Source organism: Oratosquilla oratoria, chromosome 10 (genome assembly GCF_046742065.1).
Source record: "Oratosquilla oratoria isolate Oo_2021 chromosome 10, ASM4674206v1, whole genome shotgun sequence".
In the NCBI taxonomy this organism is placed as follows: domain Eukaryota; kingdom Metazoa; phylum Arthropoda; class Malacostraca; order Stomatopoda; family Squillidae; genus Oratosquilla; species Oratosquilla oratoria.
Window position 1 is genome coordinate 40,659,606 of NC_134786.1, and position 25,560 is coordinate 40,685,165.

The following is a 25,560-nucleotide window of genomic DNA, read 5'->3' on the forward strand; positions in this document are numbered from 1 at the left end:
TTTCTATTACTCTGTGTGGAAAGCTATTCTTTTTCAAATCTCTTCTGTGACTGTCCTTCTTAAGTTTCTTCTCGTGTCCTCTTGTAACTCTTTTGTCCCATTTTAGTAGGTCATCCCTATCAAGAATTTCTATCCCTTTCATTATTCTGTAAATGGTTATCAAATCACCTCTTTCTCTTCTTTGTTCTAGGGTTGGTAAATTGAATTTGTCCAATCTTTGCTTGTATGTCAAATTGCAAAGTGTTGGTGCCATCTTTGTCATTGCTCTTTGAATTCTTTCTAGTTTATGTTTTTTTTTGGCACTAGGTGTCCATAGAGATGCAGCATATTACAATTTTGGTCTTACCACTGTAACTAGTATTTTCTTTACCATCTCTTCATCCATGTAGTCAAAGGCCACTTTCATTGATCTTAATAAGTTAAAAGTTTCTACAACTAATTTGTTGACATGTTTGTCTGGTGTCATGTCATTTAAGATAGTTACTCCTAGGTCCCTTTCTGAGTTTACTTTTTTACTTCCTTTGTACCAATTTTATATTGACCGGAGATTCAATTTTTGCTCTTTCCAAATTCCATTATACTACATTTCTTAATGTTGAAATTCACTTCACTCTTTTGACTCCATTTCCAGACTATGTCCAGGTCTTCTTGAAAAGATTTACAATCTTCCTCTTTACTTACTCTCTTTAACAATTTTGCATCATCTACAAAGAAGTTCATCCATGTCATTTATATAAAAAGCAAAATGAATCACAATGTCAAAAGCCGACAAGACTGTGAGAATAAACACCTTGTGAGATCGAAACCTTTATTGGTACTACGTTTCGCTTGTTACAGCTTTTTCAAGTACAGACATGACACACACTCTGAGCACATATAAGCCAACAGGGAAGGAACTGGGAGAGGTTATCAGGGAGGGGTGGGTGGTAGGTGGAGGGGGAGGAGGGGGACGGGTGGGACTTGGTGGAGACAAAGGAGGACATTTCGGACAGTTTGTTGAAGTGGACTAAGGGGGACATTTCATACATTTATTTAATGCGGGTAACAGATGGATGATAGGAGGGGCGATGTTAAACATGCCTCTGTTCTGCTCAATGGTTTTGAAGCTTTGAATGGCGGCCGCTTCGAGGCATTTACTCTTCACACTGTCTGGTTCACTAAACAGAAGTTCTGCGTTATCCCAATCCATCAGGTGGTCGTTGGTGTTCCGGTGGATAACACAGGCGTTGGTGGTGATGTTGTTCCGGGAATTATAGCGATGCTCCCGGATCCGGGTCTTCAGGTCACGGGAGGTCTCGCCGATGTATACTTTATCACATCCAGCACAGGGTATGCGGTAGACACCAGCGTTTTTTCCCCACATCTCGTCCTGGCTGTCACTCCTTCTTGAGAGCTCTTTGATAGTTCTGCTGGACTGGCCCACTACCTGAATGTTGCAACGCCCAAGTGTCCGGGTGAGGGTGGCGGTGACGCTGCTGGCTGGAAGGATAAGCCTCCTAGCTGGATCTTTTGTTGGTTCCCGCCCTTCCATTATTTTGAGTGCCTTTTTCTTACACTGGTGGATGATGCACTCTGGATATTTTAATTTCTGAAAAACCTCCTTTATGTGCCTAAACTCCTCTAAGAATTTGAAATAATTAAATTGGACACAAAGCTGTACTAAATCCACAAAGTCATTGGGGGGAATAGGGAGGTCAGTGTGGGAACTAGGGGGACCTATTGAATAGAATTAAGGACGTTCCTGTTCGCAACAAAAAGCTGGCCAGCCTGGATGTGATCTCGTTATTCACACGTGTCCCGACCCTTAAAGCGATTGACCTCCTCAGGGCTAAAATCACTAGTTCCCACAATAGACCTCCCTATTCCCCCCAATGACTTTGTGGATTTAGTACAGCTTTGTGTCCAATTTAATTATTTCAAATTCCAGGACCAGTACTTTCACCAAAGGTTTGGCATGGCCATGGGCTCTCCTTTGAGCGCTGTCCTTGCCAACCTGTTCATGGAATTTTTAGAAGCAGGGCCTTTCTCAGATATCGTTCCTGGCAATGTAGTATGGCTTCGCTATGTGGATGACATACTACTAATTTCCCCCAGACGGTTTGACATCCCCAAACTCCAAGCGGCTCTGAACGAGGTTGAGCCATCCATCCAGTTCACCTTGGAGGAAGTAATCAACGATTCCCTTCCATTTTTGGATACCCTTATTATCAAACATGATAATTTTTTAAAATTTACAGTCTACAGGAAACCAACCAATAAGGACGATTTGACTCACTTCCCATCCCACCATGACCTCAGTATTAAAAGAGGTGTAGTCATAGGTTTCTACCTCAGAGCTCTCAGAATATGTAGCCCTGAATTCTTAGAGGACGAGTTTAGGCACATAAAGGAGGTTTTTCAGAAATTAGAATATCCAGAGTGCATCATCCACCAGTGTAAGAAAAAGGCACTCAAAATAATGGAAGGGCGGGAACCAACAAAAGATCCAGCTAGGAGGCTTATCCTTCCAGCCAGCAGCGTCACCGCCACCCTCACCCGGACACTTGGGCGTTGCAACATTCAGGTAGTGGGCCAGTCCAGCAGAACTATCAAAGAGCTCTCAAGAAGGAGTGACAGCCAGGACGAGATGTGGGGAAAAAACGCTGGTGTCTACTGCATACCCTGTGCTGGATGTGATAAAGTATACATCGGCGAGACCTCCCGTGACCTGAAGACCCGGATCCGGGAGCATCGCTACGATTCCCGGAACAACATCACCACCAACGCCTGTGTTATCCACCGGAACACCAACGACCACCTGATGGATTGGGATAACGCAGAACTTCTGTTTAGTGAACCAGACAGGGTGAGGAGAAAATGCCTCGAAGCGGCCGCCATTCAAAGCTTCAAAACCATTGAGCAGAACAGAGGCATGTTTAACATCGCCCCTCCTATCATCCATCTGTTACCCGCATTAAATAAATGTATGAAATGTCCCCCTTAGTCCACTTCAACAAACTGTCCGAAATGTCCTCCTTTGTCTCCACCAAGTCCCACCCATCCCCCTCCTCCCCCTCCACCTACCACCCACCCCTCCCTGATAACCTCTCCCAGTTCCTTCCCTGTTGGCTTATATGTGCTCAGAGTGTGTGTCATGTCTGTACTTGAAAAAGCTGTAACAACCGAAACGTAGTACCAATAAAGGTTTCGATCTCACAAGGTGTTTATTCTCACAATAAAAAGCAAATATTATTGGAGCCAATACAGAGCCTTGAGGGACTCTGCTTATCATATCTTCCCATGTGTGAATGATATTTTGATGCAGCCTGAAAGGATTTCTCCCCATCTTCTCTTTTTCTGTATGAGGGAACAGAGAGGGGGTGCACCAATTCAATGAAGCAGCCTTGCTGTGGATGTGCTGTTTTGCTCCATTGCTTCTGACCCAAGACTATGGGCAAAGTGCAAGGATGACCCATCATCTAAGAGGAGCCAAGAAAAGAGGGAGTGAGCGATGGTGGATAGGAGTTGAGTGGGAAATGTAATGGGTGGGAGTGTGATTATGCCTTTTGACTTTGGCTACCTCCCTTGATAGGGGAAAAAGCCCTTGGTACTTACCTAGTTGTATTATATGGGAAGGAAGCTATGCTCGTGGTGACCCATCTTTGTATCTTTCAGCATCAAGTTTATTCTTAAAATCGTGAATAATATTTGCACACACTGTTTTTTCATCTAAGTTATTCCATATACTGTATCCAGAATTCCGTGTGGGAAGCTATTCTTTTTTTTCCTATCTCTTTTATCTCTATCTATCTTCTATTATCTATCTTTCCTATCTCTTCTATCTATTCTATCTATTTCCTATCTTCTTCTATCTCTTCTTGTCCTTTTTGAGTTTCTTTTCATGACCTCTTGTTTTTCCATTGTCATTTTTTAGTAAATCTTTTCTGTAAAGGATTTCCATTCCTTTCATGATTCTATATATAGTCAGTAGATCACCTCTTTCTCTTCTTTGCTCTAGTGTTGGTAGTTCTAGCTTCGATAATCTTTGTTCGTATGTTAATTTGGAAAGAGCTGATGCCAACTTTGTTATTGCTCTCTGAATTCTTTTTAGTACTGAGTGCCCATAGTGTCGCTGCATATTCCAGTTTTGGTCTAATCCAAGTATTCAAATGCCACTTTCGATGACCTTAGTAGGTTGTATGTATATGTATGTAGTATTATCATTATTATTATTATTTTTTTTCTTTTTTTTTTCTTTCTTTCTTCCTCCACATGAGGGTACAAGGAGGGAATGTCACTAAGCAAATTAAGCAGTGTGGGCCTGCTATGGATGTGCTGTCTTGCTACATTGCTTTTGACACGGGCATTGGATGGAAGATTGATCCTGCATCCACAAGGATCTTAGAGGAAAGGGAGACAAATGAGTGATGGATGGGAGTGGGATGGGTGGAGGTGGATGCATGCCTTGGCTGTGAAATAAAAATAAGAGACTTGGCTGCTGCTCCCAAGCTTTAATCAACTCAAACACCAATAGACCTGAAAATACATTACAGAATGTAACTTATTATAGGGCAATGTAGAGAGAGGTGAACCGATTAAGAAGAGCTAAAGACAAGACTAACAGGGAGCTAAATGATCTAAAAAAGGAATTAAATATGGTCAGAAGTAAAAATGAAAGAATGAAAAATGAAGATAAAAACAAAAATGAGGCTCTGAAAAAAGAAGTGAAAGAACAAATACAAGTGGTGACTGAGAAAATTGGAGAAACAAAGAGACAGATCTCCAAGAAATAAAAAATCAATGGAAAGTAGAACAAGAAAATAAAAAATGTAATTTTTAAAGAAATAGTATGGCAACAAGTGAAAGAAAATGCCAAAGAAATGGTAATTGAAGTAATTATGGAAAAAGAAAATTGGGTCAGAGACACAGTGGATATCATGTTTTTTATATTTCCTTCTATTTCATTTCAACCCACCTTGCAGTTGTCAAAGTCTACTTGACTTTTTTATCCATTTCTACTAACCTACAAGCATTAGTCAAAGCAAGCAGTTAAATGTAATTATGTTAAACCAAGTTTTAACTTGATCCCAATTTCTTCTCCACACACAACTGTCTTCAAATATCAATAGATAAAAACCCTTCTAGTTAACATATCTCATCACTAAAGTACTTCATGTCTTTCCAGAAAAAGTACATAATGTCACATACCTCTGATAGTTCAACAGTAGCCACAATACCAATCTGGTCATATTCCCATGTCAAGTACTTTGTCCCAAGTGCATCTCTCACCTTTGACTTAGCTCCATCAGCCCCAATCTGCAATTAATACATTAGATATGCTTTACAAAATCACTTCAGCAATACAATAACCCATTTCTTCTCTCATGTTATCCAATTATGAGTTAGATCATCTAACACAAGCAAATCAAATTTTCTTGTACAGTTATGCAATGCATAATGCTTGTTCAGGCAACCTTTCACTACATATACATGAGAAGCTCAGAGGAAACAATCCAACTACCATAAAAAATCTTAGTTTACAATTACAAAATATCCAATAACTTGACAGCTGACCATACATTTTTTGAGATATACATCAAAATAATCCTTGAAGCTTCAGCTTCCTAATATCATATAATTTATGATTTAGCTGCAATAATTAATTGGGAGGAGTGGAGGTGGAGGTAAACTGTAGATTGTGGGAAGTAAGAAAATGCCTTGGGGGATTAATGTGTCGTGAGAAATAATCATTTGGGAATGGATACACACATACAGGTACTGAGGGTTTTCCCTCCTAACAGGGGAGTTAGCCAAAGTCAAAAGATATAATTCCACTTCCAGCTGATGGCACTGTATGGAGCAGAGACTTGAAATTTAAGAAAGGCAGAGAGGAAAAGTTTAAATGTGTTAGAGATGAAATTCTGAAGTATGGTAGGGGTTGCAAGGTTAGATAAAATGATATACGAGGAGGTAAGGCAGAGAGCTGATGTGTTCGTCCACATTTGGAATATGCTGTTTCCGAATGGTCACTGAATTTCACTAAAGACATTGAAAGATTGGAAAAAGTACAACGGTGAGCCACAAGACTGATTCCAAATATAAAAAACAATTCATACAAAAATCAACTAAAATATATGAATCTGTTTTCCCTAAAAAAGTGTAGACTTAGAGGTGACTTGATACAGGTCTTTAAGATTCTAAAAGGGATTGACAACATCAAAAGTGACAAAATCTTTACACTGAATGAGAATCCGACAAGAAATAATGGTCTCAAACTGTCAGTAAATAGATTTAATTTGGAAGTGGGTAGAAACAACTTCACAAACCGTGTAGTTAATGAATGTAGTTAATAGACTTCCTGCAGAGGCAGTGCAAAGTAGTTCAGTTTGGAGCTTTAAGATTCATTTAGATAAACATCTAAGCAAGATGCTGTAATGACTGCCATTTATTCTATATTGTTTGTTATTATTTATCTGTTTGTTTATTATTTGCTTGATTTTTATTTATTATTATTTATCTGTCAATTTATTATCATTTAGTATTTCACTATACCTATGCATTTATTTCATTTATTATTATTTATATTATAATTTTTACTTTATTTTATTTTTATCATTATATATTTTTTTCACATCCAACCTAGTTATGGACCAAAAGGTCTCCTGTTGGCATGCTCTGCCTTTGTAATCCTTTGTAATGGCAGATAGGGCTGATGAAAGAGTATTGGGATGGTTTGGACACTGAAAAGAATCAGTGAAGAAAGGTTTGGAAGGCAGTGGTGGATGGAGTGGACTTGAAGGGACAAATAAGGATGAAATGGATGGATATGGTGAAAGGGGCTTTGAGCAAGAAGGGGAATGTCTGTTGAGCAAGGGAGAAGGCAGGAGATTGTGGTGAGTGGAGAATGGCTGTGTATAGATGATACAGTGATGCAAGGATAGGAGGGAGTGGGGGATGGGGGTGTAGGGAGTGGTTATGTGTGAATGATATTTTGATGCAGCCCGTAGGGATTTCTTCTTGTCTTCTCTTTTTCTACATGAAGGGATGGAGAGGTAAGGTTGCTGATTAAGTGAAGTGGCTTTGCTGTGGATGTACTGTATCTTGCTGGATTGCTTCTAACCCAGGGCAGTGGGCAGGAGGATGACTCGTCATCCATAAGGAGCTAAGATAGGGAAGGAAGAAAGGGTGATGGATAGGAGTGGATATGTGCCTTTTGACTTGGCTACCTCCCTTATAAGGGAGAAGAAACCTTTGGTATATAGATGGATAACTGCAATTATTAAGTAACTTGTTCTTGTCAGAAGAGGTAATGTCATTCTTGACCCTGCCAGTCTGAATTCTATCTATAAACAAAGGCTTCTCCCCCTTTACAAGGGGCTTTCTTGTCATCTGGTAAAATGAATAACAATATCCTGATGTCATTGAGGTTTCCTGTGAGCTGGATGGGGGTCATCACCACAATGGAAGGGAAATAATACTCAGGTTATATTCGATATGGGACCAAGCTCATATTTGTGGTCCAATAAGTTTATAATTTAAAAATTCCAGTTGAAGAATGGGACATAATGGATGTAAATGGACTAGCAAATGCAACATAAATGTATCTAATGTCGCTTGCACTGCAAGATGGTTTAGTGCAGACACATACCTCTCACCATAAACAGCAAAATACAAGAATAAAAACAAAATAAATGGCACATAAACATAAAACTAAACCCCCATACTATTCATTACAGAACAAGAAAGACCATCTACCAATACCTATTCCAGAACACCACTATAATGCAGTGCACAACACCATTCCACCACACCCACTAAATTCCACAAATATAAAAAAGAAACATATATAAACACACTTATCAGACAGAAATCTGGCTAGCCTAGAGTCAAACCAGATATATGGCTGTCTCTTACTATCCATATTTCTATCTATCTATCTGTATACAAGGGGGTCAATACTAACATTGGGGGAAAAAAAAAGTTAAACAGGACAAAGTCCACCTAAGCAGACTCTGCTGTGCTCATTCCTCATTTATGATAAACCAACACAAGTTAGGATACACAATAGATGGTACATGTGCACTCTGCCCAGTTACTACATACATGATCAAGCACATATATACAGAATATTCAGCTCTGGCAGCACACATGTTGTCGGAGAGGAAGTCTAGTGAATGAGCTCTGACTTAGTGCTTTGTCGATGGGATCAGGAAAATGCCTTGTTGTTGTTTTCAGGATGAAAGGGTTATGTATTCAAAATGGAGGAAAGTAAAGATAAAAGAATTAATGAACCAACGAAGAGAGGCTTATATATGAGTACAGTGGAATCACCACTGGGGGTGATACCAAAGTGAATGTGTATAAGCGTCACTCAAAGGTGGGAAAGCAATGTTTTTTTTGGGCTTTCAAGGGGAAAAGGGAGCAATAGGAAAAGTTATGGATACAGAAAGAGAAACTAGGTTTAGCAGTGTACTTAGGAATCAAGACATCAATGATTTGATGGAAGAATTGATTTAAAAATAGACTATAGAGTTTTGCACAGAGAGATGACAAATTTATGTAGAACTAACAACGAAATATTCAAAGTTAAATGATTTAATAAGTGAACTAAGTATAATTAAAAGAGAAAACGAAAGAAAGGAAAATGAGGATAGAAGCAAAAACAAAGAACTGAAGAGGTCAAAGAACAATTACAAGCAGTGATCAAAAAGATGGGAGAATCAATGAAAGAGACAGATCTTATTGAAATAAAAATCAGTGGAAACAGGAACATGAAAATAAAAAAATCTCTTTCAAAGAAATAGTACAACAGCAGGTAGAAGAGAATGCAAAGGAAACAGTGATTAAGGTAATCAAAGAAAAGGAAAACTGGGTGAGAGACACATTGGATAAAAAGAAATGCATAGTGGTTTACGGTATCAAAGAAAAACATAATGTACACAAATACCAAAAAGAAAAAGACAAGAAAGAAATTGCAAAGGAAATACCAAAAGAGCTTCAGGGTGAAGGTCAAGAGTTTGAGAAGGAAATCGACAATGTGCATAGAATGGGCACATACTCTAAAGAAAAACATTATAGGCCAATGAAAATCAAACTACGGACTCAAATGAGAGCTGAAGAGATACTACTGAAAGTGGCAAAACTAGCTAATAGTGAAAATTACAAAAATGTGTGGATAAAAAAGGAAATGAAAGATGAAGAAATGGAGAAAGATAAGAAACTAAGAAATGAAGCTAATGAAAAAACAAGAGAAGGCTGAGAAAATGGTACATCAGAAAAAATGAAACATACACCAAAAAAGAGAAGAAAAGAAAAAAATTAAAAGTGGCATACACAAACATGGATGGTATGATTTCTGGAATAAATGAATTAAATGACTTTCTGTTAATAGAGAAACCAGACATAATGGGAATTGTGGAGACAAAATTGAAAGGTCCTATATCATCAAGTATGGTGGGACAAGGTCTATATAACCATTGAGCGAAAAATATAATGGATAAACAGGGGGAGGAGTTATGCTACTGACTAGAAAGGGCTTAAATGTGACAAAGATAACAGAAGGAAAAGATAACGTGGAAATGATCACAATTAAAGTTGAAAATAGTATTATGAAAAGTAGAAAATTTATAGTAGTATATGTGCCCCCCAAAACACAGGCTTGGTCTGATAGTGATCATTCCAAATTACTGGAAGACACAAAGAATGAATTATCTGAGTTACTGATAGATGGAGGAAACATAGTAATTATGGGTGACTTTAATGCAAAGGAAATAAATTGGGAAGAAATGACAATAAAAGGTGGAGAGGAACTCTGGGGCAACATTCTACTGGATATGACCATTGATTATACATTGACTCAATGGGTCAAGGAAAATACCAGATATAGAAACAATGAAGAACCATTGAGACTAGACTTGATATTCACATCTGAGCCTGAAATCGTGGACAAAATTAATTACAAGACACCAATTGGGAAGAGTGACCACATACTAATAGAGTTTGAACTTAAAGAACAAAATGATGTGAGAAGAAATGAGAAACATAGAGAAGGAAGATTAATGTACAACAAAACAGACTTTGTAAAACTTAGAAAACTTTTTCAAATAGCCGCTTGGGAAAATTTTTAAAATGAAGAAACAACGATGGAAGAGAAATGGAACATATTTAAAGAAAAATACAAGGAGGGAACAGATAAATATGTACTAAAGAAGAAACAAAAAAGGGTTTACATAAAGTGTTGGTATGAAAAAAAGTGTAGTGATGCTAAAGATAAATGAGGCAAAGCCTGGAAAAGATGGAAAAAAAAAATGGCAAACATTCATTAAACTGAGAAATGAATATGTAGATATATGAAGGGAAGAAAAAAGAAACTACGAAAAAGATATAATAGATAAATGCAAAGACCAACCTAAACTATTTTACAGATATGTAAATGAGAAACTAAAAGACAAACACAAAATAGTGAAACTGCGTGAAGGAAATAAAGAATATATAGAAGATGTAGATATGGCTAAAGTTATGATCGGGCATTTCAGGTTTGTATTTACAATTGAAAGCACACAAATTTGGGATGAAGGACAGCGAGAAAGATCCCCCGAAATGAAAGAAATAACGATGAGACAGAAAAAAATAAGGGACCAAATAAAAAACTTTGACATCAGAAAGTCATACAGGCCGGATGGAATTGCGAACTGGATATTGAAAGAATGTATAGATGAACTAACAGACAAACTACATAAGATAATTGACTTCTCTCTCAAAGAAGGAAAAGCACCACAAGATTGGAAAAATACAAATATTGTACCAATATACAAAGGAGACATAGAAAATCCAACAAACTATAGACCAGTATACCTTACAAGCATACATATACATACATATACCAAAGGCTTTTTCCCCCTTATAAGGGAGGTAGCCAAAAAACTTATCTTGGCACCTCCTGGATGACGGGTCATCCCTGCATCTTGTCCACTGCCCTGGGTCAGAAGCAGCATTGCAAGACGCAGCACATCCACAACAAGGCTGCTTCATTAAATTGGCAACCCCCCTCTCCATCCCCTCGTGCAGAAAAAGAGATGGGGAGAAATCCCTTCAGGCTGCGTCAAAATATTTTCACACATACTCCCTCACCCCCCACCCGTTCCACCTCATGGATCACAACATCATCCATATACAATTGAATGTTATATAAACTTCTTTGCAGATGATGTGAAACTATTGAAGAGAGTAAGTAACAAAGAAGATTGCAAATCTTTTCAGGAAGATCTGGACAAAGTCTGGAATTGGAGTAAAAAGAACGAAGTGAATTTCAACATTAACCTCTTCACTCCGGGGCACATCGCACATCTGGTAGCATTAGCTGCCCGATGTGCGATGTTGCGTCATAATAATCGCATTATAAAAAATAAAGTCAGTGCTCAATCGTTCGTTCTTTTTCACCCGTGTATTTTGATAACCATAGAAAATATGATGAAGCCAGTTTAGAGAGAATGGAGGATACGTAGGTATGACAATAAATATAATCAAGATGCCAACATCGGCATCATTGAGTACCCACTTGCTCCTCATGCCGCCTACGTAGGCATCACCGTATGAGAGTGGTTAAAAAATGTAGTATAATGGAATTTGGAAAAAGTAAAAATAGAATATCTGGTCAATACAAAATTGGAACAAAGGAAGTTACAAAAGTAAACTCAGAGAGACCTAGGAGTAATTATTTCAAATGACATGACACCAGACAAACATGAAAAAAAAAAATAAAAAAATAGTTGGAGAAACTTACAACTTAATAAGATCAATGAAAGTGGCCCATGACTACATGGATGAGGAAATAGTAAAGAGAATACTAGTTACACTGACAAGACCAAAATTAGAGTATGCAACATCACTTTGGACACCCAGTACAATAAAAAACATAAAAAAAACTAGAAAGAATTCAAAGAGCATTAACAAAGATGGTACCAACACTTAGCAAGTTGACATACGAACAAAGATTGGACAAACTAATCTTATTAACTCTGGAGCAAAGAAGAGAAAGAGGTGATTTGATAATCATCTATAGAATTATGAAAGGGATGGAAATCCTTGATAGGGATGATCCACTATGGGACAGAAGAAATACAAGAGGACACAAGAGGAAACTTAAGGACAGTTACAGAAGAGATCTGAAAAAGAACAGCTTTCCACACAGAGTAACAGATACATGGAATAAATTGAAAGAGAAAACAGTGAGTGCTAAAACTATATGTGAATTTAAGAAAAAACTGGATGCGGAAAGATACAACTGCAGCTCTCTACGAGCATAGCTCTTCTCCCGCAAAATACAACTAGGTAAATACAACCATTCTCCATTCAACCCTGTCTTCTACCCTCTCCCGCCCTTCCTCAACAGACATTCCCCTCTTCCCCAAAGACCCTTTTATCCCATCCATCCATCTCATCCTAGGTAACCCCATCATGTTCACTTATCCCACCTCTGCCTTGCACCCCTCTTTTACTAGTCTTTCTTCACTCATTCTTTCCATGTGTCTAAACCATCCTAATACTCTTTCATCAACCCTATCTTCCAACTCCCTTTCCACCCCTGTTCTCCTCCATTCCTCCTCATTTCTCACTCTATCTAGCCTAGTAACCCCCTATCATACTTCTCAGACACTTCATCTCAAACACATTCAAACTCCTTCTCTCTTCCTCTCTTATGTTCCATGTTTTTGCCCCATACAGTGCTGTCGGCACAATTACTCCTTCATACAATCTCCTCTTAGCATCCATTCTCAAATGTCTATTTCTCATTACACTTTTTAATCCACCAAGGCATTTACTTACTTCTCTCAATCTACTTTCTTCCTCCACTCCTCCCTTTCCTGCCACATTCACACCCAAGTATCTAAAACTATCCACTTCCTCCAGTCTCTCTCCCTTAATACTCACTTCCAGTCGGCTCCTGCCACTTTCACCCCTTGTACATCTCATAATCTTACTTTTACCCACATTTATCTTCAACTTCCTTCTTTCACACACTTTCCCAAACTGTCACTAACTTCCTCAATCCCTCCTCTGATCATGCTACAAACGCAGTGTCATCCGCAAACAACAGCTGGCTTATCTCCCACTTTTCTCCATTTTCTTTAAACATATCCAATCCCTGACCCACCACCCTTGCATTTTACCTCTTGCACCACCCCATCTATGTATAAATTGAACAGCCAGGGTGACATAACACATCCCTGACGATGTCCCACCTTTACCTCAAACCACTCACTCTATCCATTTCTAATCCTGACCCATGCTCTACTACTCTCGTAAAAACTCTTGAAAGCTCCTAAAAGCTTTCCTCCTATCCCATATATCTGCAATACATCCCACAGTGCCTTCCTGTCTACTGTCATAAGCCTTTTCCATGTCCATAAAAGCCCAAAAAACATCCTTACCTTTTCCTATAGCTTTCTCACATATCTGTCCTACCACAAAATTCTGATCTATGCAACCTCTACCCATCCTAAACCCACACTGTTCCTCACCAATTACTCCCTCTGTTCGTCTCCTAATCCTCTCAATCAAGATCCTCCCATAAGCCTTCCCAACTACACTTAACAAGCTAATCCCTCTGAAACTACTAAACTCACATTTGTCCCCTTTTCCCTTGTATAGTGGAACTATACAGATACTCCTCCAGTCTTCTGGCACTCTACCCTCTCTTAAACAAACATTAAATAAGACAAGAACTCAGATTGTGAAGATATGATAAGTGTATTAGCTCCAATAATGTTTGCTATTTATATAAATGATATGGATGAAAGTGTGGAATGTTATATGAATTTCTTTGCAGATGCAAAACTATTGAAGAGAGTAGGTACAGAAGAAAACTGCAAATCTTTTGAAGAAGACCTGGACAAGTCTAGAAATGGAATCAGAAGAGTGAAGTGAACTTCAACATTAAATGTAGTATAATGGAATTTGGAAAAAGCAAAAATAGAATGTTGTGTCAATATGAAATTGGTACAAAAGAAGTAAAAAAGTAAACTTGGAAAGGGACCTAGGAGTAACTATCTCAATTGACATGACACCAGACAAACATGTCGACAAATTAATCAGAGAAACTTTCAACTTATTAAGATCATTGAAAGCAGCCTTTGACTATATGAAGAAATGGTAAAGAAAATACTAGTTACACTGATAAGACCAAAATTGGAATACACAGTGTCACTATGGACACCTAGTAAAAAAAAAAAAAAAAAAAAAAAAAAAAAAAAAACCAAGAAAGAATTAAAAAAGTAACAACAAAGATGGCACCAACATTTTGCAATTTGACATGTGAACAAAGATTGGATAAACCAAATCTACCAACCCTGGAACAAAGATGAGAAAGAGGTGATTTGCTAACCATCTACAGAATTATGAAAGGGATGGAAATTCTTGATAGGGATGACCTACTAAAATAGGACAGAAGAAACACAAGAGGACACGAAAAGAAACTTGATAAGGACAGTTACAGAAGAGATCTGAAAAAGAATAGCTTTCCACACAGTGATAGATATTTGGAACAAACTGAATGAGGAAACAGTGAGTGCTAAAACTATACATGACTTTAAGAAAAAACTGGATGTGGAAAGATACAATAGCGGGTCACTACAAGCATAGCTCTTTTCCCACAAAATACAACTAGGTAAATACAGACAAGACCATGACATAACCAGAATGGAGGACTCATGACTGGAGCCTCAGAGAGCAACTGTTTTCCCGCCTAACTCAAGTGCCATAGTCTACAGACAACACATGCTACTCAGCAACAAAAACAACTTGGCGCTTTTGAGCAGGGTCATGTCCCAAGTTTCTACCTCATCACCCCTTTTCACTGAAAGCCTTCAGTTTCTTCCTATAAGTTATTCTTTCCCATTTCTACTGTTGTTTTTGTGATCACTATCTGAACATAAAATAATGTGTTTCATGTCCTTAGCAAACCCTGTATTACCAGACTTGAGAATATCTGATCCCTTTTGTGTGTTTGGTGTGTTTTTCTTCAAAAATCAACAAGAACACTTTCTTTCCATTGGAAGGTTCTGAACCTCTTGACATTTTCCAATCTATAATTTAGACTCTTTATAATGTGAAAATTTATGACGTTTTACCTATACTGGCACTAGTTAATGAACTGGTATATTTTTTCCTATTCTTGTATATGGATAGACAGAAAGATGGATTCATTTCAGAATATATGTTAATGGGGTAAAAATAGAAGTCTCCCAATCCTGGCTATCTAGATTTTTGTAATGCAGTCTATCCTACTAGGCTGAAAGTTAGAAAATTTCCATAATGGCTCCTGCCAATGAAAGTATCCACACATTCTATTAAAAAGTAAAAATATATATTTTTTTAGTTCAGGGATGTAATTGCAGGTATCAATGTATCCATGAAAGAATGTATGCTTAACAATGATATACTGAAAATATACTTGAGTTAAGAGGTCTAGAGTGGAGGCAGTTTGAGGCTGCATGGCAGTGAGTTTGTAGCAAGGGCATACTGCACTAAATTCCCAGTTTTAAAAAGTTCTTTGTAAGGAAGTACCATTCTAGCCCTCTCTAAGAGGGTGAATTTGTGATATCAAATAAGTCACTATTCTCTAATACAAGGGCTGATCAAATAATACTGGGCTGATTTGGGTACATGGAGAGAATGAGTGAGGAAAGACTTGCAAAAAAAAGAGTGTGGAAGGCAGAGTTGGTTGAAACAAACTTGAGGGAATGATCAACAATGAGATGGATGTATGGGGTGAAGGGAGCCTTGAGTAAAAGGGGAATGTCTATTGAGCAGAAAAACGAGAAGTTTAGAGATAGGTGTGAGTGGAGAATGGTTGTGAAGGGATAACTGATGCAGCCTGAAGGAATTTTTCCTTATATTCTCTATTTTTGCACAAAGGTAGAATGGAGGGAAGGTCACCATGTAAATGAAGCTGTGGGGTCCTGCTGTGGATGTACTGCATCTTGTTGCATTGGTTCTGACTTGGGCAGTGGGTGGGGAACAGGTATGACCCTTCATCTACAAGGAGCTAAGATAGATGAAAAACAAATGGGTAATGGATGAGAATTAGATGATGTGGGTGGGTGCATACCTTGACTGGCTACCCCTCTTATAAAGAGTAGAAGGTATTTGTATATAGATAGATAAATAGACATTTATACTGATAAATAGATATCATTCTATTGCTCAAAAAAATCTACAATAGGTTATACTGAGTAATATGCTAAGAACAACTACAAGACATAAAACTTACTAAAAAATCTGTTGTTATAGTTTTACCTTCCTCCAAGGAGATACTAACTCTTTCTTTTGACTCTGTTGGTAGTTCATAACTTGCAATTTTAGAACCATATTCAACCTGGAAAAATAAAACATAACAATGTAAAATTTCCAAAGTCATAATTCTACCTATCAATCTTATATGGAAGGTAGCCAGGTGTCATATCATAAGAGATAGTTACTCCTAGGTCCCTTTCCAAATTGACTTTTTTAACTTCCTTTGTACCAATTTTATATTAACCCGATATTCAATTTTTGCTTTTTCCAAATTCCATTATGATTTTTTAATATTGAAGTTCACTTCACACTTCTGACTCCATTTCCAGACTTTGTCCAGGTCTTCTTGAAAAGATATGCAGTCTTCCTCTATACTTTCTTTAGTAGTTTCACATCATCTGCAAAGAAGTTTGTATAACATTTCACACCTTCATCCATGTCATTTATATAAATAGCAAACATTATCCGAGCCAATACAGATCCTTTTCATATCTTCCCAATTTGAGTTCTTGTCTTTAAGTACCACCCTCAATTTTCTCCCATTCAAGAAATCCTTCATCCATTCCAGTAACTTTCCTTGTATTCCACCTATTATTTAAATTTTTCTTAGTAGCTTTTTGTGTGGTACTTTGTCAAAAGCCTTTTGTAAGTCCAAGAAAGCAAAATCCGCCCATCTGTCTCTTGTATTATTTCTATTAACTTTGAGTAAAAGCATATTAAGTCTGTGGTACATGATCTTTCACTTCTAAAAACAAATTTTTTTGGATTTAGTATTTTGTTATCTCCCAAGTGGTTAATCTATTTATTCCTGATAACTTTTTCGCATATTTTTTGCTATTGTGCTTGTAAGGGATACTGGTCTATAGTGTGTTAGATTTTCTTTGTCTCCTCCTCTGTATAATGGTACAATATTTGCATTTTTCCAATCTTGTGGTACTTTTCCTTCTTTGAGTGGCAAGTCAATTATCTTGTGTATTTTGTCTGTTAGTTCATCTATACGCTCTTTTAATATCCAATTTGCAATTCCATCTGGCCCGTGTGACTTTCTGATGTCAAGCTTTTTTATTTGGTCCCTTGTTTCTTTCTGTGTCACCGTTATTTCTTTCATTTCAGGGGATCTTCCTCGCTGTCCTTCATCCCAAATTTGTGAGCTTTTAATTGTAAATACAGACCTAAAATGCCTGATCATAACTTTAGTCATTTCTACATCATCTATATATTCTTTATTTCCTCTGCACAGTTTCACAATTTCATGTTTGTCTTTTTGTTTATCATTTACATATCTGAAAAATAGTTTAGGTTGGTCTTTGCATTTATCTATATCTTTTTTGTAGTTTCTTTTTTCCTCCCTGTGTATATCCACATATTCGTTTCTCAGTTTGATGTATGTTTGTCATTTGGTAATTTTTTTGTCTTTATTCCATTTTTTCCAGGCTTTGTCTCTTCTATCTTAAGCATCACTACACTTTTTGTTATACCAACACTTAATGTAGACCCTTTTTTGTTTTTCTTTAGTACATATCTATCTATTCCCTCCTTGTATTTTTCTTTTAATATGTTCCATTTCACTTCCATCTTTGTTTCTTCATTTGAATTTTTTTCCCAGTTAGCATTTTAATTTTTGTTTTCTTCAAATTTTTACAAAGTCCATTTTGTTGTACATTAATCTTCCTTATCTATGTTTTTAATTCCTTCTCACATCATTTTGTTCTTTTGGTTTGAACTCTATACATATGTGGTCACTCTTCCCAATTGGTGCCTTGTAATTCATTTTGTCCATAATTTCAGGCTCAGATGTGAATATTAATTCTAGTCTCAATGGTTCTTCATGGTTTCTATACTTGGTATTTTCCTTGACGCATTGAGTCAATGTATAATTAATGGTCATATCCAGTAAAGTGTTGCCCCAGAGTTCCTCTCCATCTTTTATTGTCATTTCTTCCCAATTTATTTCCTTTGTGTTAAAGTCACCCATAATTACTGTTTCCTCCATCTATCAGTAACTCAAATAATGCATTCTTTGTGTCTTCCAGTAATTTGGAATGATCACTATCAGACTCAGCCTGTGTTTTTGGGGGCACATATACTACTATAGATTTTCTACTTTTCATATTATTATTTACAACTTTAGTCATACTAATTTCCACATTATGTTTTCCTTCTGTTATCTTTGTCACATTCAAGCCCTTTCTAGTCATTAACATGACTCCTCCCCCCTGTTTATCCATTATATTTTTTTTGTATAGATCTTGTCCCACCATACTTGATGACAGAGGACCTTTCAAGTTTGTCTCTACAAATCCTATTGTGTCTGGTTTCTCTATTAACAGATAGTTTAGTTCATTTATTCCAGAAATCATACCATCCATGTTTGTGTTTGCCATTTTTATTTTTTTTCCCCTTCTCTTTTTTGGTTTATGTTTCCTCTTTTTGATGTACCATTTTCTTAGCCTCAGATCCAGTACTCTCCAAAAATACTCTTTTTTTTCAGTCTCCATTCTTCTCTCATTTTTTTCATTAGCTTCATTTCTTAGTAACCTATCTTTCTCTATTTCATCATCATTCATTTCTTTTTTTAATTTTCACTGTTAGCTAGTTTTGCCACTTTCAATAGTATCTCTTCAGCTATCATTTGAGTCCTTAGTTTGATTTAGAATGGCCTATAGTTTTACTCTAGACTATGTGCCCATTCTTTGCATCTTATTGATTTCTTTGTCTAATTCTTAGCGTTTGTCCTGAACAACTTTCAGAATTTCCTTCGCAATTTCTTTTTTTTTTTTTCTTTGGTATTTGTAAACATTGTGTTTTTCTTTGATACCATAAACCACAATGCATTTTTTTTGTCCACTGTGTCTCTCACCCAGTTTTCCTTTTCTTCAATTATTTTAATTACTGTTTCTTTTGCATTTTCCTCTACCTGCTGTTGAACTATTTCATTGAAAGCTATTTTCTGATTCTCATGTTCCTGTTTCCACCGACTTTTTATTTCAAGGAGATCTGTCTCTTTGATTGATTACTCCACTTTTTCAATCACTGCTTGTATCTGTTCTTTGACCTCTTCATTTTTCTGTTTTTCTTTCTATCCTTGTTTTTCTTTCATTTTCTCTTTTAATCATACTTAGTTCACTTTTTAGGTCATTCAACTCTGATTATTTCCTTGTTAGTTTTACATAAATTTGTCATCACTTTGTGCATGGTTCTATAATCTATTCTTAGATCTATTAATTCCTCCATCAAGCCATTGATGTCTCGATTTCTTAGTACACTGTTATACTTAGTTTCTCTTTCTGTAACCACAACTTTTCCTATTGCTCCCCTTTCTCTCTGAAAACCTGATAACATTGTTTTCCCACCTTTGAGTAGTCTTTGGGGTGTTGTTTAGACACATCCTCTTTGGTATCACACTCAGTGGTGATTCCACTCATACCCAATCCTCTCTTCATTGGTTCATTAATTCTTTTGTCTTCTTTTCTTTCCTCCATTTCGTGCTATATTATATTTTTTTCAAAACTGGATTTTACACCTTACCGGTCACTTGATTACATAGTTCTCTCATTCCGAAAACAACAAGGCATTTCCTTGATCCAAGCGACAAAAGCGCTAAGTTGGAGCTCATTCGCTAGACTTCCTCTCCGATGATGTGTGTGTTATTACTCATGTATTTATCTATAAATTGTGCTTGTTTTGTGTAATGTAAATTTGTTTTGGGGTAATTTTGTATCACTGGAACAGATTTATTCTATTTCCATTAATTTAAAGGGAAATAATTGTTTTGAGATACAATTTTTTTGACATACGACAGTGGTCATGGAACAAATTAATTTCGTATCTCAAGGTATCACTGCATGACCTTTCTTAGATGTAGAGCTGATGGCTGAAAGCAGGGAGATGCCACTGACACAGCAAGTTTCTGGCATACAGAGTACATCAGTGTCTTGTGCTTGGAACACTCAAATGTGTATCTTTATATATCCATGAGGGAACAGCGTCTTAGGGGTACTGCATGAGTGTGTTTGAAGGTAGATAACACATCTGAGACAGGGGTTGATTTGTTTTCAAATTCCTCTAAATGGGGCAAGAATGTATCCTTGGGCGGTGAAAACTCAATGTTACTCAATGTTATTTACTGTGTGTTTTTTCCTAAATTTTGCTGATTTGGTCATGTGGGATGAGTTAGTGCATCTGTTATGTTTAGAACGCAAGTCCATAGCCATCAGTAAAGTAGCAGAGTTAGTTGTGGGGAGGTGTTTGGGTGGTGTTGCAATTAGTACTAGCAGCTAATGCAGGGTAAATGATTATGTTCTATTGCTTCATCAATGTTAAGCCTATGAGGATATCAGTAAGGAAGTAAACATCAGCTATGTAGGTGGTAACTGGAATTGGTGGGCACTCATCTTTGAGGTTAATGTCAAGGGAGAATTTACCAATGACAGGGAATGGTATGCCATCTACATTGCACAGGTTGATGTTGGGGGGTTCCAAAATGGTGACATGTTTGGTTTTGGTGCAAAGTTTGTGGAAACTATATACTGACATGATGTTAACTGGGAAACCCATGTCGAGAAAAATTGTCACTTTAGTGTTGCCAGATGTGGTGTTGCAAGTTAAGGAATGGGAAGATATGTCTGGGATATCCAAGGTATGTACTGGTAGAGTTGATGATTGTATCTCTGGGTATGGGGTCACTATCCTCAGTGTGCACTGAATCCTTGTATTCTGTAGTTGTGAGGGTGTTATGTTATGTGAATGACTTATAGGAGATGTGATATGTGAATATCTTGCAGGAGATGTGTTATGTAAATATCTTGCAGGAGATGTAGAGTCTTGTCTGTGTTTTGTCTATGCTTGCAGCACATGGCAATGATCACTCATGTGAAAACATGTACCATGAATATCATAATATTTGTTTGGTGGTGTTGGGTATTTATGGTGACACATGCTATCGAGGTGTCCTGGTTTTTGGCAGTATGTACAAAACTTTTGTGTTCTTGAGGGGGGGCGATGGCGTGATTGATACTGTGTGTGAGATGGTCTTGATCTTGTGTTATGTGAGGGGGATTGTGTGACCTGGCTATGGTGTGGTTGGGCATGGTGGTTACTGGTTGGCTCTGTATCTGAGCAACATCTTTGTGTCAGAGAATTCCTGAAGAATTCGCCTAGCTTGCTACCTGGTATTTTACCTACTTGTATCTTATGGGAAGGGGGGCTAAGCTCATGGTGTCCCATCTTTGTATCTCACCATATCCAGTTTGCTCTTAAATTCTTGTAATATTTTTGCACACAGTTTTTTCATCTAATTTGTTCCAAGATGGGACAAGAGAAACACAAGGACATGGAAAGAAACTCAAAAAACATAGTTATAGAAGAGATCTGAAGAAGAAAAGTTTTCCACATAAGAGTGGTGGACACTTGGAACAAACTGGACAAAAAAATCGTGTGTGAAAAACCATTCATGAATTTAAGAGCAAACTAGACACTGTGAGATACAAAGGCAGGACACCATGAGTGTAGCTCCCCTTCCCGTAAATACAACTAGGTAAATACATCCACCACTCTGTGGGGAAAGATGTTCTTTTTCAGGTCTCTTCTACAATTGTCATTTTTAAGCTTCTTTCCATGTCATCTTCTGTTTTTCTTATCCCAATTACATAGTATTACAAAGGCGGAGCATGCTGACAGGAAACCTTTTGGTCCATAACTAGGTCGGCTTTTTGAAGTCAAAGGATTGCGCAATCAGTCCTAGAATGTTGTTTGCTTTCTCAGAGGCTGAAATACACTGCTTGGATGATTTGAGATCGTTACTGATAATTACGCCGCCGAGATCTGTGACCTCAGCTTGAGAACTCATCTTCTGTTCAGACACCAGCTAATGAATACCTCATGTTAAGTTTATTACTTCTTGTGAAGTTTATATCTTCAAATAGTGACTAGTGATTGGGTTGTGTTTTTGTAATTGCATACATATAGCACTATACAGTACAGTTACAGGTATAAGATAAAAAATAGTGTAGTGTTCTAGTAATTTAGAATGAAAACAGTACTCCAAAGGTAAGAGTAATAGTAGAAGGTAAGCTTCGTGTATCTAGTTTACTTAGTGAATGCTTTTGTTTTCTTTTGTTGTTTTATATTTTCTCTTTGCCGTTGTATTGTCAAAGGAGGAGCAAAATGGCTTTTGAAGGTTGTGTGAACCTGGAGGACTGTCTTAGAAAGTGTGAGAAGGAAACTCGTCTTCTCGAGAGTGTCTGTGAAAAGAGTGAATCTTCCCCACAGCCCAAAAAGTGTTCCACCTCTTCTACTTTTGACACTGCCGTGAGTGAGTGGCACTCTGTGGGGTCCCGTTTGTCGAGCCTGCATTCGGTAGGCGGGTCCCCTGTGGAGCAACCACTGATTCTAGCCAATTGTTTTGCTCTGTTGAAAGATGAGGTGGCTGAAAATCAGGAGTTCTTGGTGGTGGGGGACTCCATGGTGCGAGGCTATGACGACATCCTGCAGCAGAAGACAAAATGACGTTTCAAGCTTGTATGACAACCAGGCCGTGGGATCACTGGTTGTACCCTGACCATCAGGGAGCAAAGGCAGACGAACATGATTATGATTGTGCATACGGGAAGTAACGATGTGGGTAGAATGAGATCAGAGAAACTTGTTCGGAATTACAAGGTTCTTCTTTGGGAGATGAAGGAGCGTGGGAGCCGTTATGTAGTCTGTGGGATACTGCCAAGGATCTACGCTGGCACGTGTTGGAACAATAGAGCCATAGGGATCAATGAGAGGATATCACAATTGTGCAAACAACTGGGATACCACTTTCTTGATCCTTGATATCTCTTTTCCAGGCGTCATGACCTTCATGCTTCTGATGGGATCCACCTTACTCACAGAGGCAAAGATGTTCTTACAAACCTCATTGTAGGATTTTGTAATGAACTACTTCCTTTTTTGGGGTAGGAACTCAAAGAGAAGGGGAAATAGAGTGTATTGGGGAAAACAGAGTAGGGTATAGTAATAATGTAGAGCAATATGTCAGTGTAGGACAAAATATCATTTTAGGATATAATGTCAATAGAGGACAAAATATTACACTAGGATGTAATGTCAAAGGACAAAATATCACTATGGGATATATTAATAGTGGAGGACAAAATATCATGATGGGATATAATGATAGGGGAGGAAAAAATATCACGATGGTATACAATGATAGTAGAGGACAAAATATCATGGTGGGATATAATGTCAGTGGAGAACAGAATATCATTTTAGGAAGGGATGTTGGACAGAATGTCAGTGAACGATGGGTGGCCAGTGTGGAACGTGATGACGTAATGGGGCAAAGTGTACACGAGATCAAATGACCAAGAGGGACCAGATGTCCGTGATGGGGCAAATGTCCATGAAGCATTGAATGTCAGTGAAGTACCAAATGTCATTATAGAGCAATGTGTCAATAAAGAACAAAATTATAATGTAAAGCTTCATGCTGAAATACAAAACATGTCAAAAAGAAATAATCACAATTTTCTTAATACCATGTACTTTAATGCTCGTAGTATTAGGAATAAATTTCAAGAAATACAGGCATATGTCAAAAGTGAAAATCTCAATATGATAAGAATAACCAAGACATGGTTAAATGGCAAAGAGTTTGAAGCTCAATTTAATATTGCGGGATTTAAACACTTTGATCAGGATAGAAACCACAAGAAAGGTTGGGGTGTTCTGTTAAACGTTAAAATCAATGTCCATGCCTGTGTTTTAGAGAAAGTAAAACAGGATGCATATGATAGTTTGTGGGTAGAATTAACCCAAACATACATACATACATATACCAAAGGCTTTTTCCCCCAACATGGGGGGAAGCCAAAAAGAAAAAGGCATAGAAACCACTCCCACCCATTCCATTTCCTATATATTTCACTCACCTCCACCCTCCTCCCTCCCTCTTATCTTGGCACCTCCTGGATGACAGGTCATCCTTGCATCCTGTCCACTGCCCTGGGTCAGAAGCAGTGTCGCAAGACACAGCGCATCCACAGCAAGGCCGCTTCATAAAATTTGGCGACCCCCCCTCCCCGTCCCTTCATGCAGAAAAGGAGAAGATGGGGAGAAATCCCTTCAGGCTGCGTCAAATTTTTCCTCATACATACTTCCTCATCCCCCATCCCCCATGCACTCCCCCTCATGCATCACAGCATCATCTATACACAACCCCCTCCATTCACCCCTATTTTCTGTCCTCTCCCGTCCTTCCTCCACAGACATTCATCTCTTTTGTAATGCCCCTTTCACCCCATCCATCCATCTCATCCTAGGTCATCCCCTCATATTCACTCCTTCCACCTCTGCCTTTCACACTTCTTTTACTAATCTTTCTTCACTCATTCTTTCCATGTGTCCAAACCATCCTAATACTCTTCTCATCAACCCTATCTCCCAACCCCCTTTCCACCCCTGTTCTCCTCCTCACCTCCTCATTTCTCACTCTATCTGGCCTAGTAACCCCTATCATACTTCTCAGACATTTCATCACAAACACATTCAAACTCCTCTCTTCCTCTCTCATCTTCCATGTTTCTGCCCCGTACAATGCTGTTGGCACAATCACTCCTTCATATAACCTCCTCTTAGCATCCATTCCCAGATGTCTATTTCTCATTACACTTTTCAATCCACCAAGGCATTTATTCACTTCTCTCAATCTACATTCTACCTCCACCCCCACCCCTCCCTTTCCTGCCACATTCGCACCCAAGTATCTAAAACTATCCACTTCCTGTAGTCTTTCACCCTTAATGCTCACTTCCAGCCTGCTGTCACTCTCTCCCCTTGTACATCTCATCACCTTACTTTTGCCCACATTTACCTTCAGTTCCTTCTTTCACACACCTTCTCAAACTGTCACTAACTTCCTCAATCCCTCCTCTGATTCTCCCACAAGCGCAGTGTCGTCAGCAAACAACAGCTGGCTCACCTCTCACTTTTCTCCATTTTCTTTAATCATCTCCAACCCCTGACCCACTACCCTTGCATTCACCTCTCATACCACCCCATCCATGTAAAGATTGAACAGCCAGGGCGACATAACACATCCCTAATGAAGTCCCACCTTTACCTCAAACCATTCACTCTCTCCATTTCTAATCCTAACACAAGCTCTACTACTCTCATAAAAACTCTTGACTGCTCTTAACAGCTTTCCTCCTATCCCATATATCTGCAGTACCTCCCACAGTGCATTCCTGTCTACCCTGTTGTAAGCCTTTTCCAGATCCATAAAAGCCCCTAAAA

General features: G+C 38.0%; 1 protein-coding gene across 6 annotated transcripts in view; it reads right to left on the reverse strand.

Annotated features, from left to right (window-relative positions):
• Coq6 (ubiquinone biosynthesis protein COQ6, mitochondrial) overlaps nt 1-25,560 on the reverse strand; it is a 159,979-nt gene that overhangs the window by 93,829 nt on the left and 40,590 nt on the right. For 5 of the 6 annotated variants that reach the window (XR_012966803.1, XM_076191736.1, XM_076191737.1 and 2 more), the window contains exons 4-5: nt 16,250-16,354; nt 5,188-5,295 (exon numbers count right to left, since the gene is read on the reverse strand). Coding sequence is in view for 5 of the 6 variants with exons in the window: in XM_076191736.1 (XP_076047851.1) it covers nt 5,188-5,295; nt 16,250-16,354 (213 nt within the window). In the remaining variant the exon portion in view is untranslated. The remainder of the gene's footprint in view (nt 1-5,187; nt 5,296-16,249; nt 16,355-25,560) is intronic. The other variant, XM_076191735.1, reaches the window with a different exon arrangement.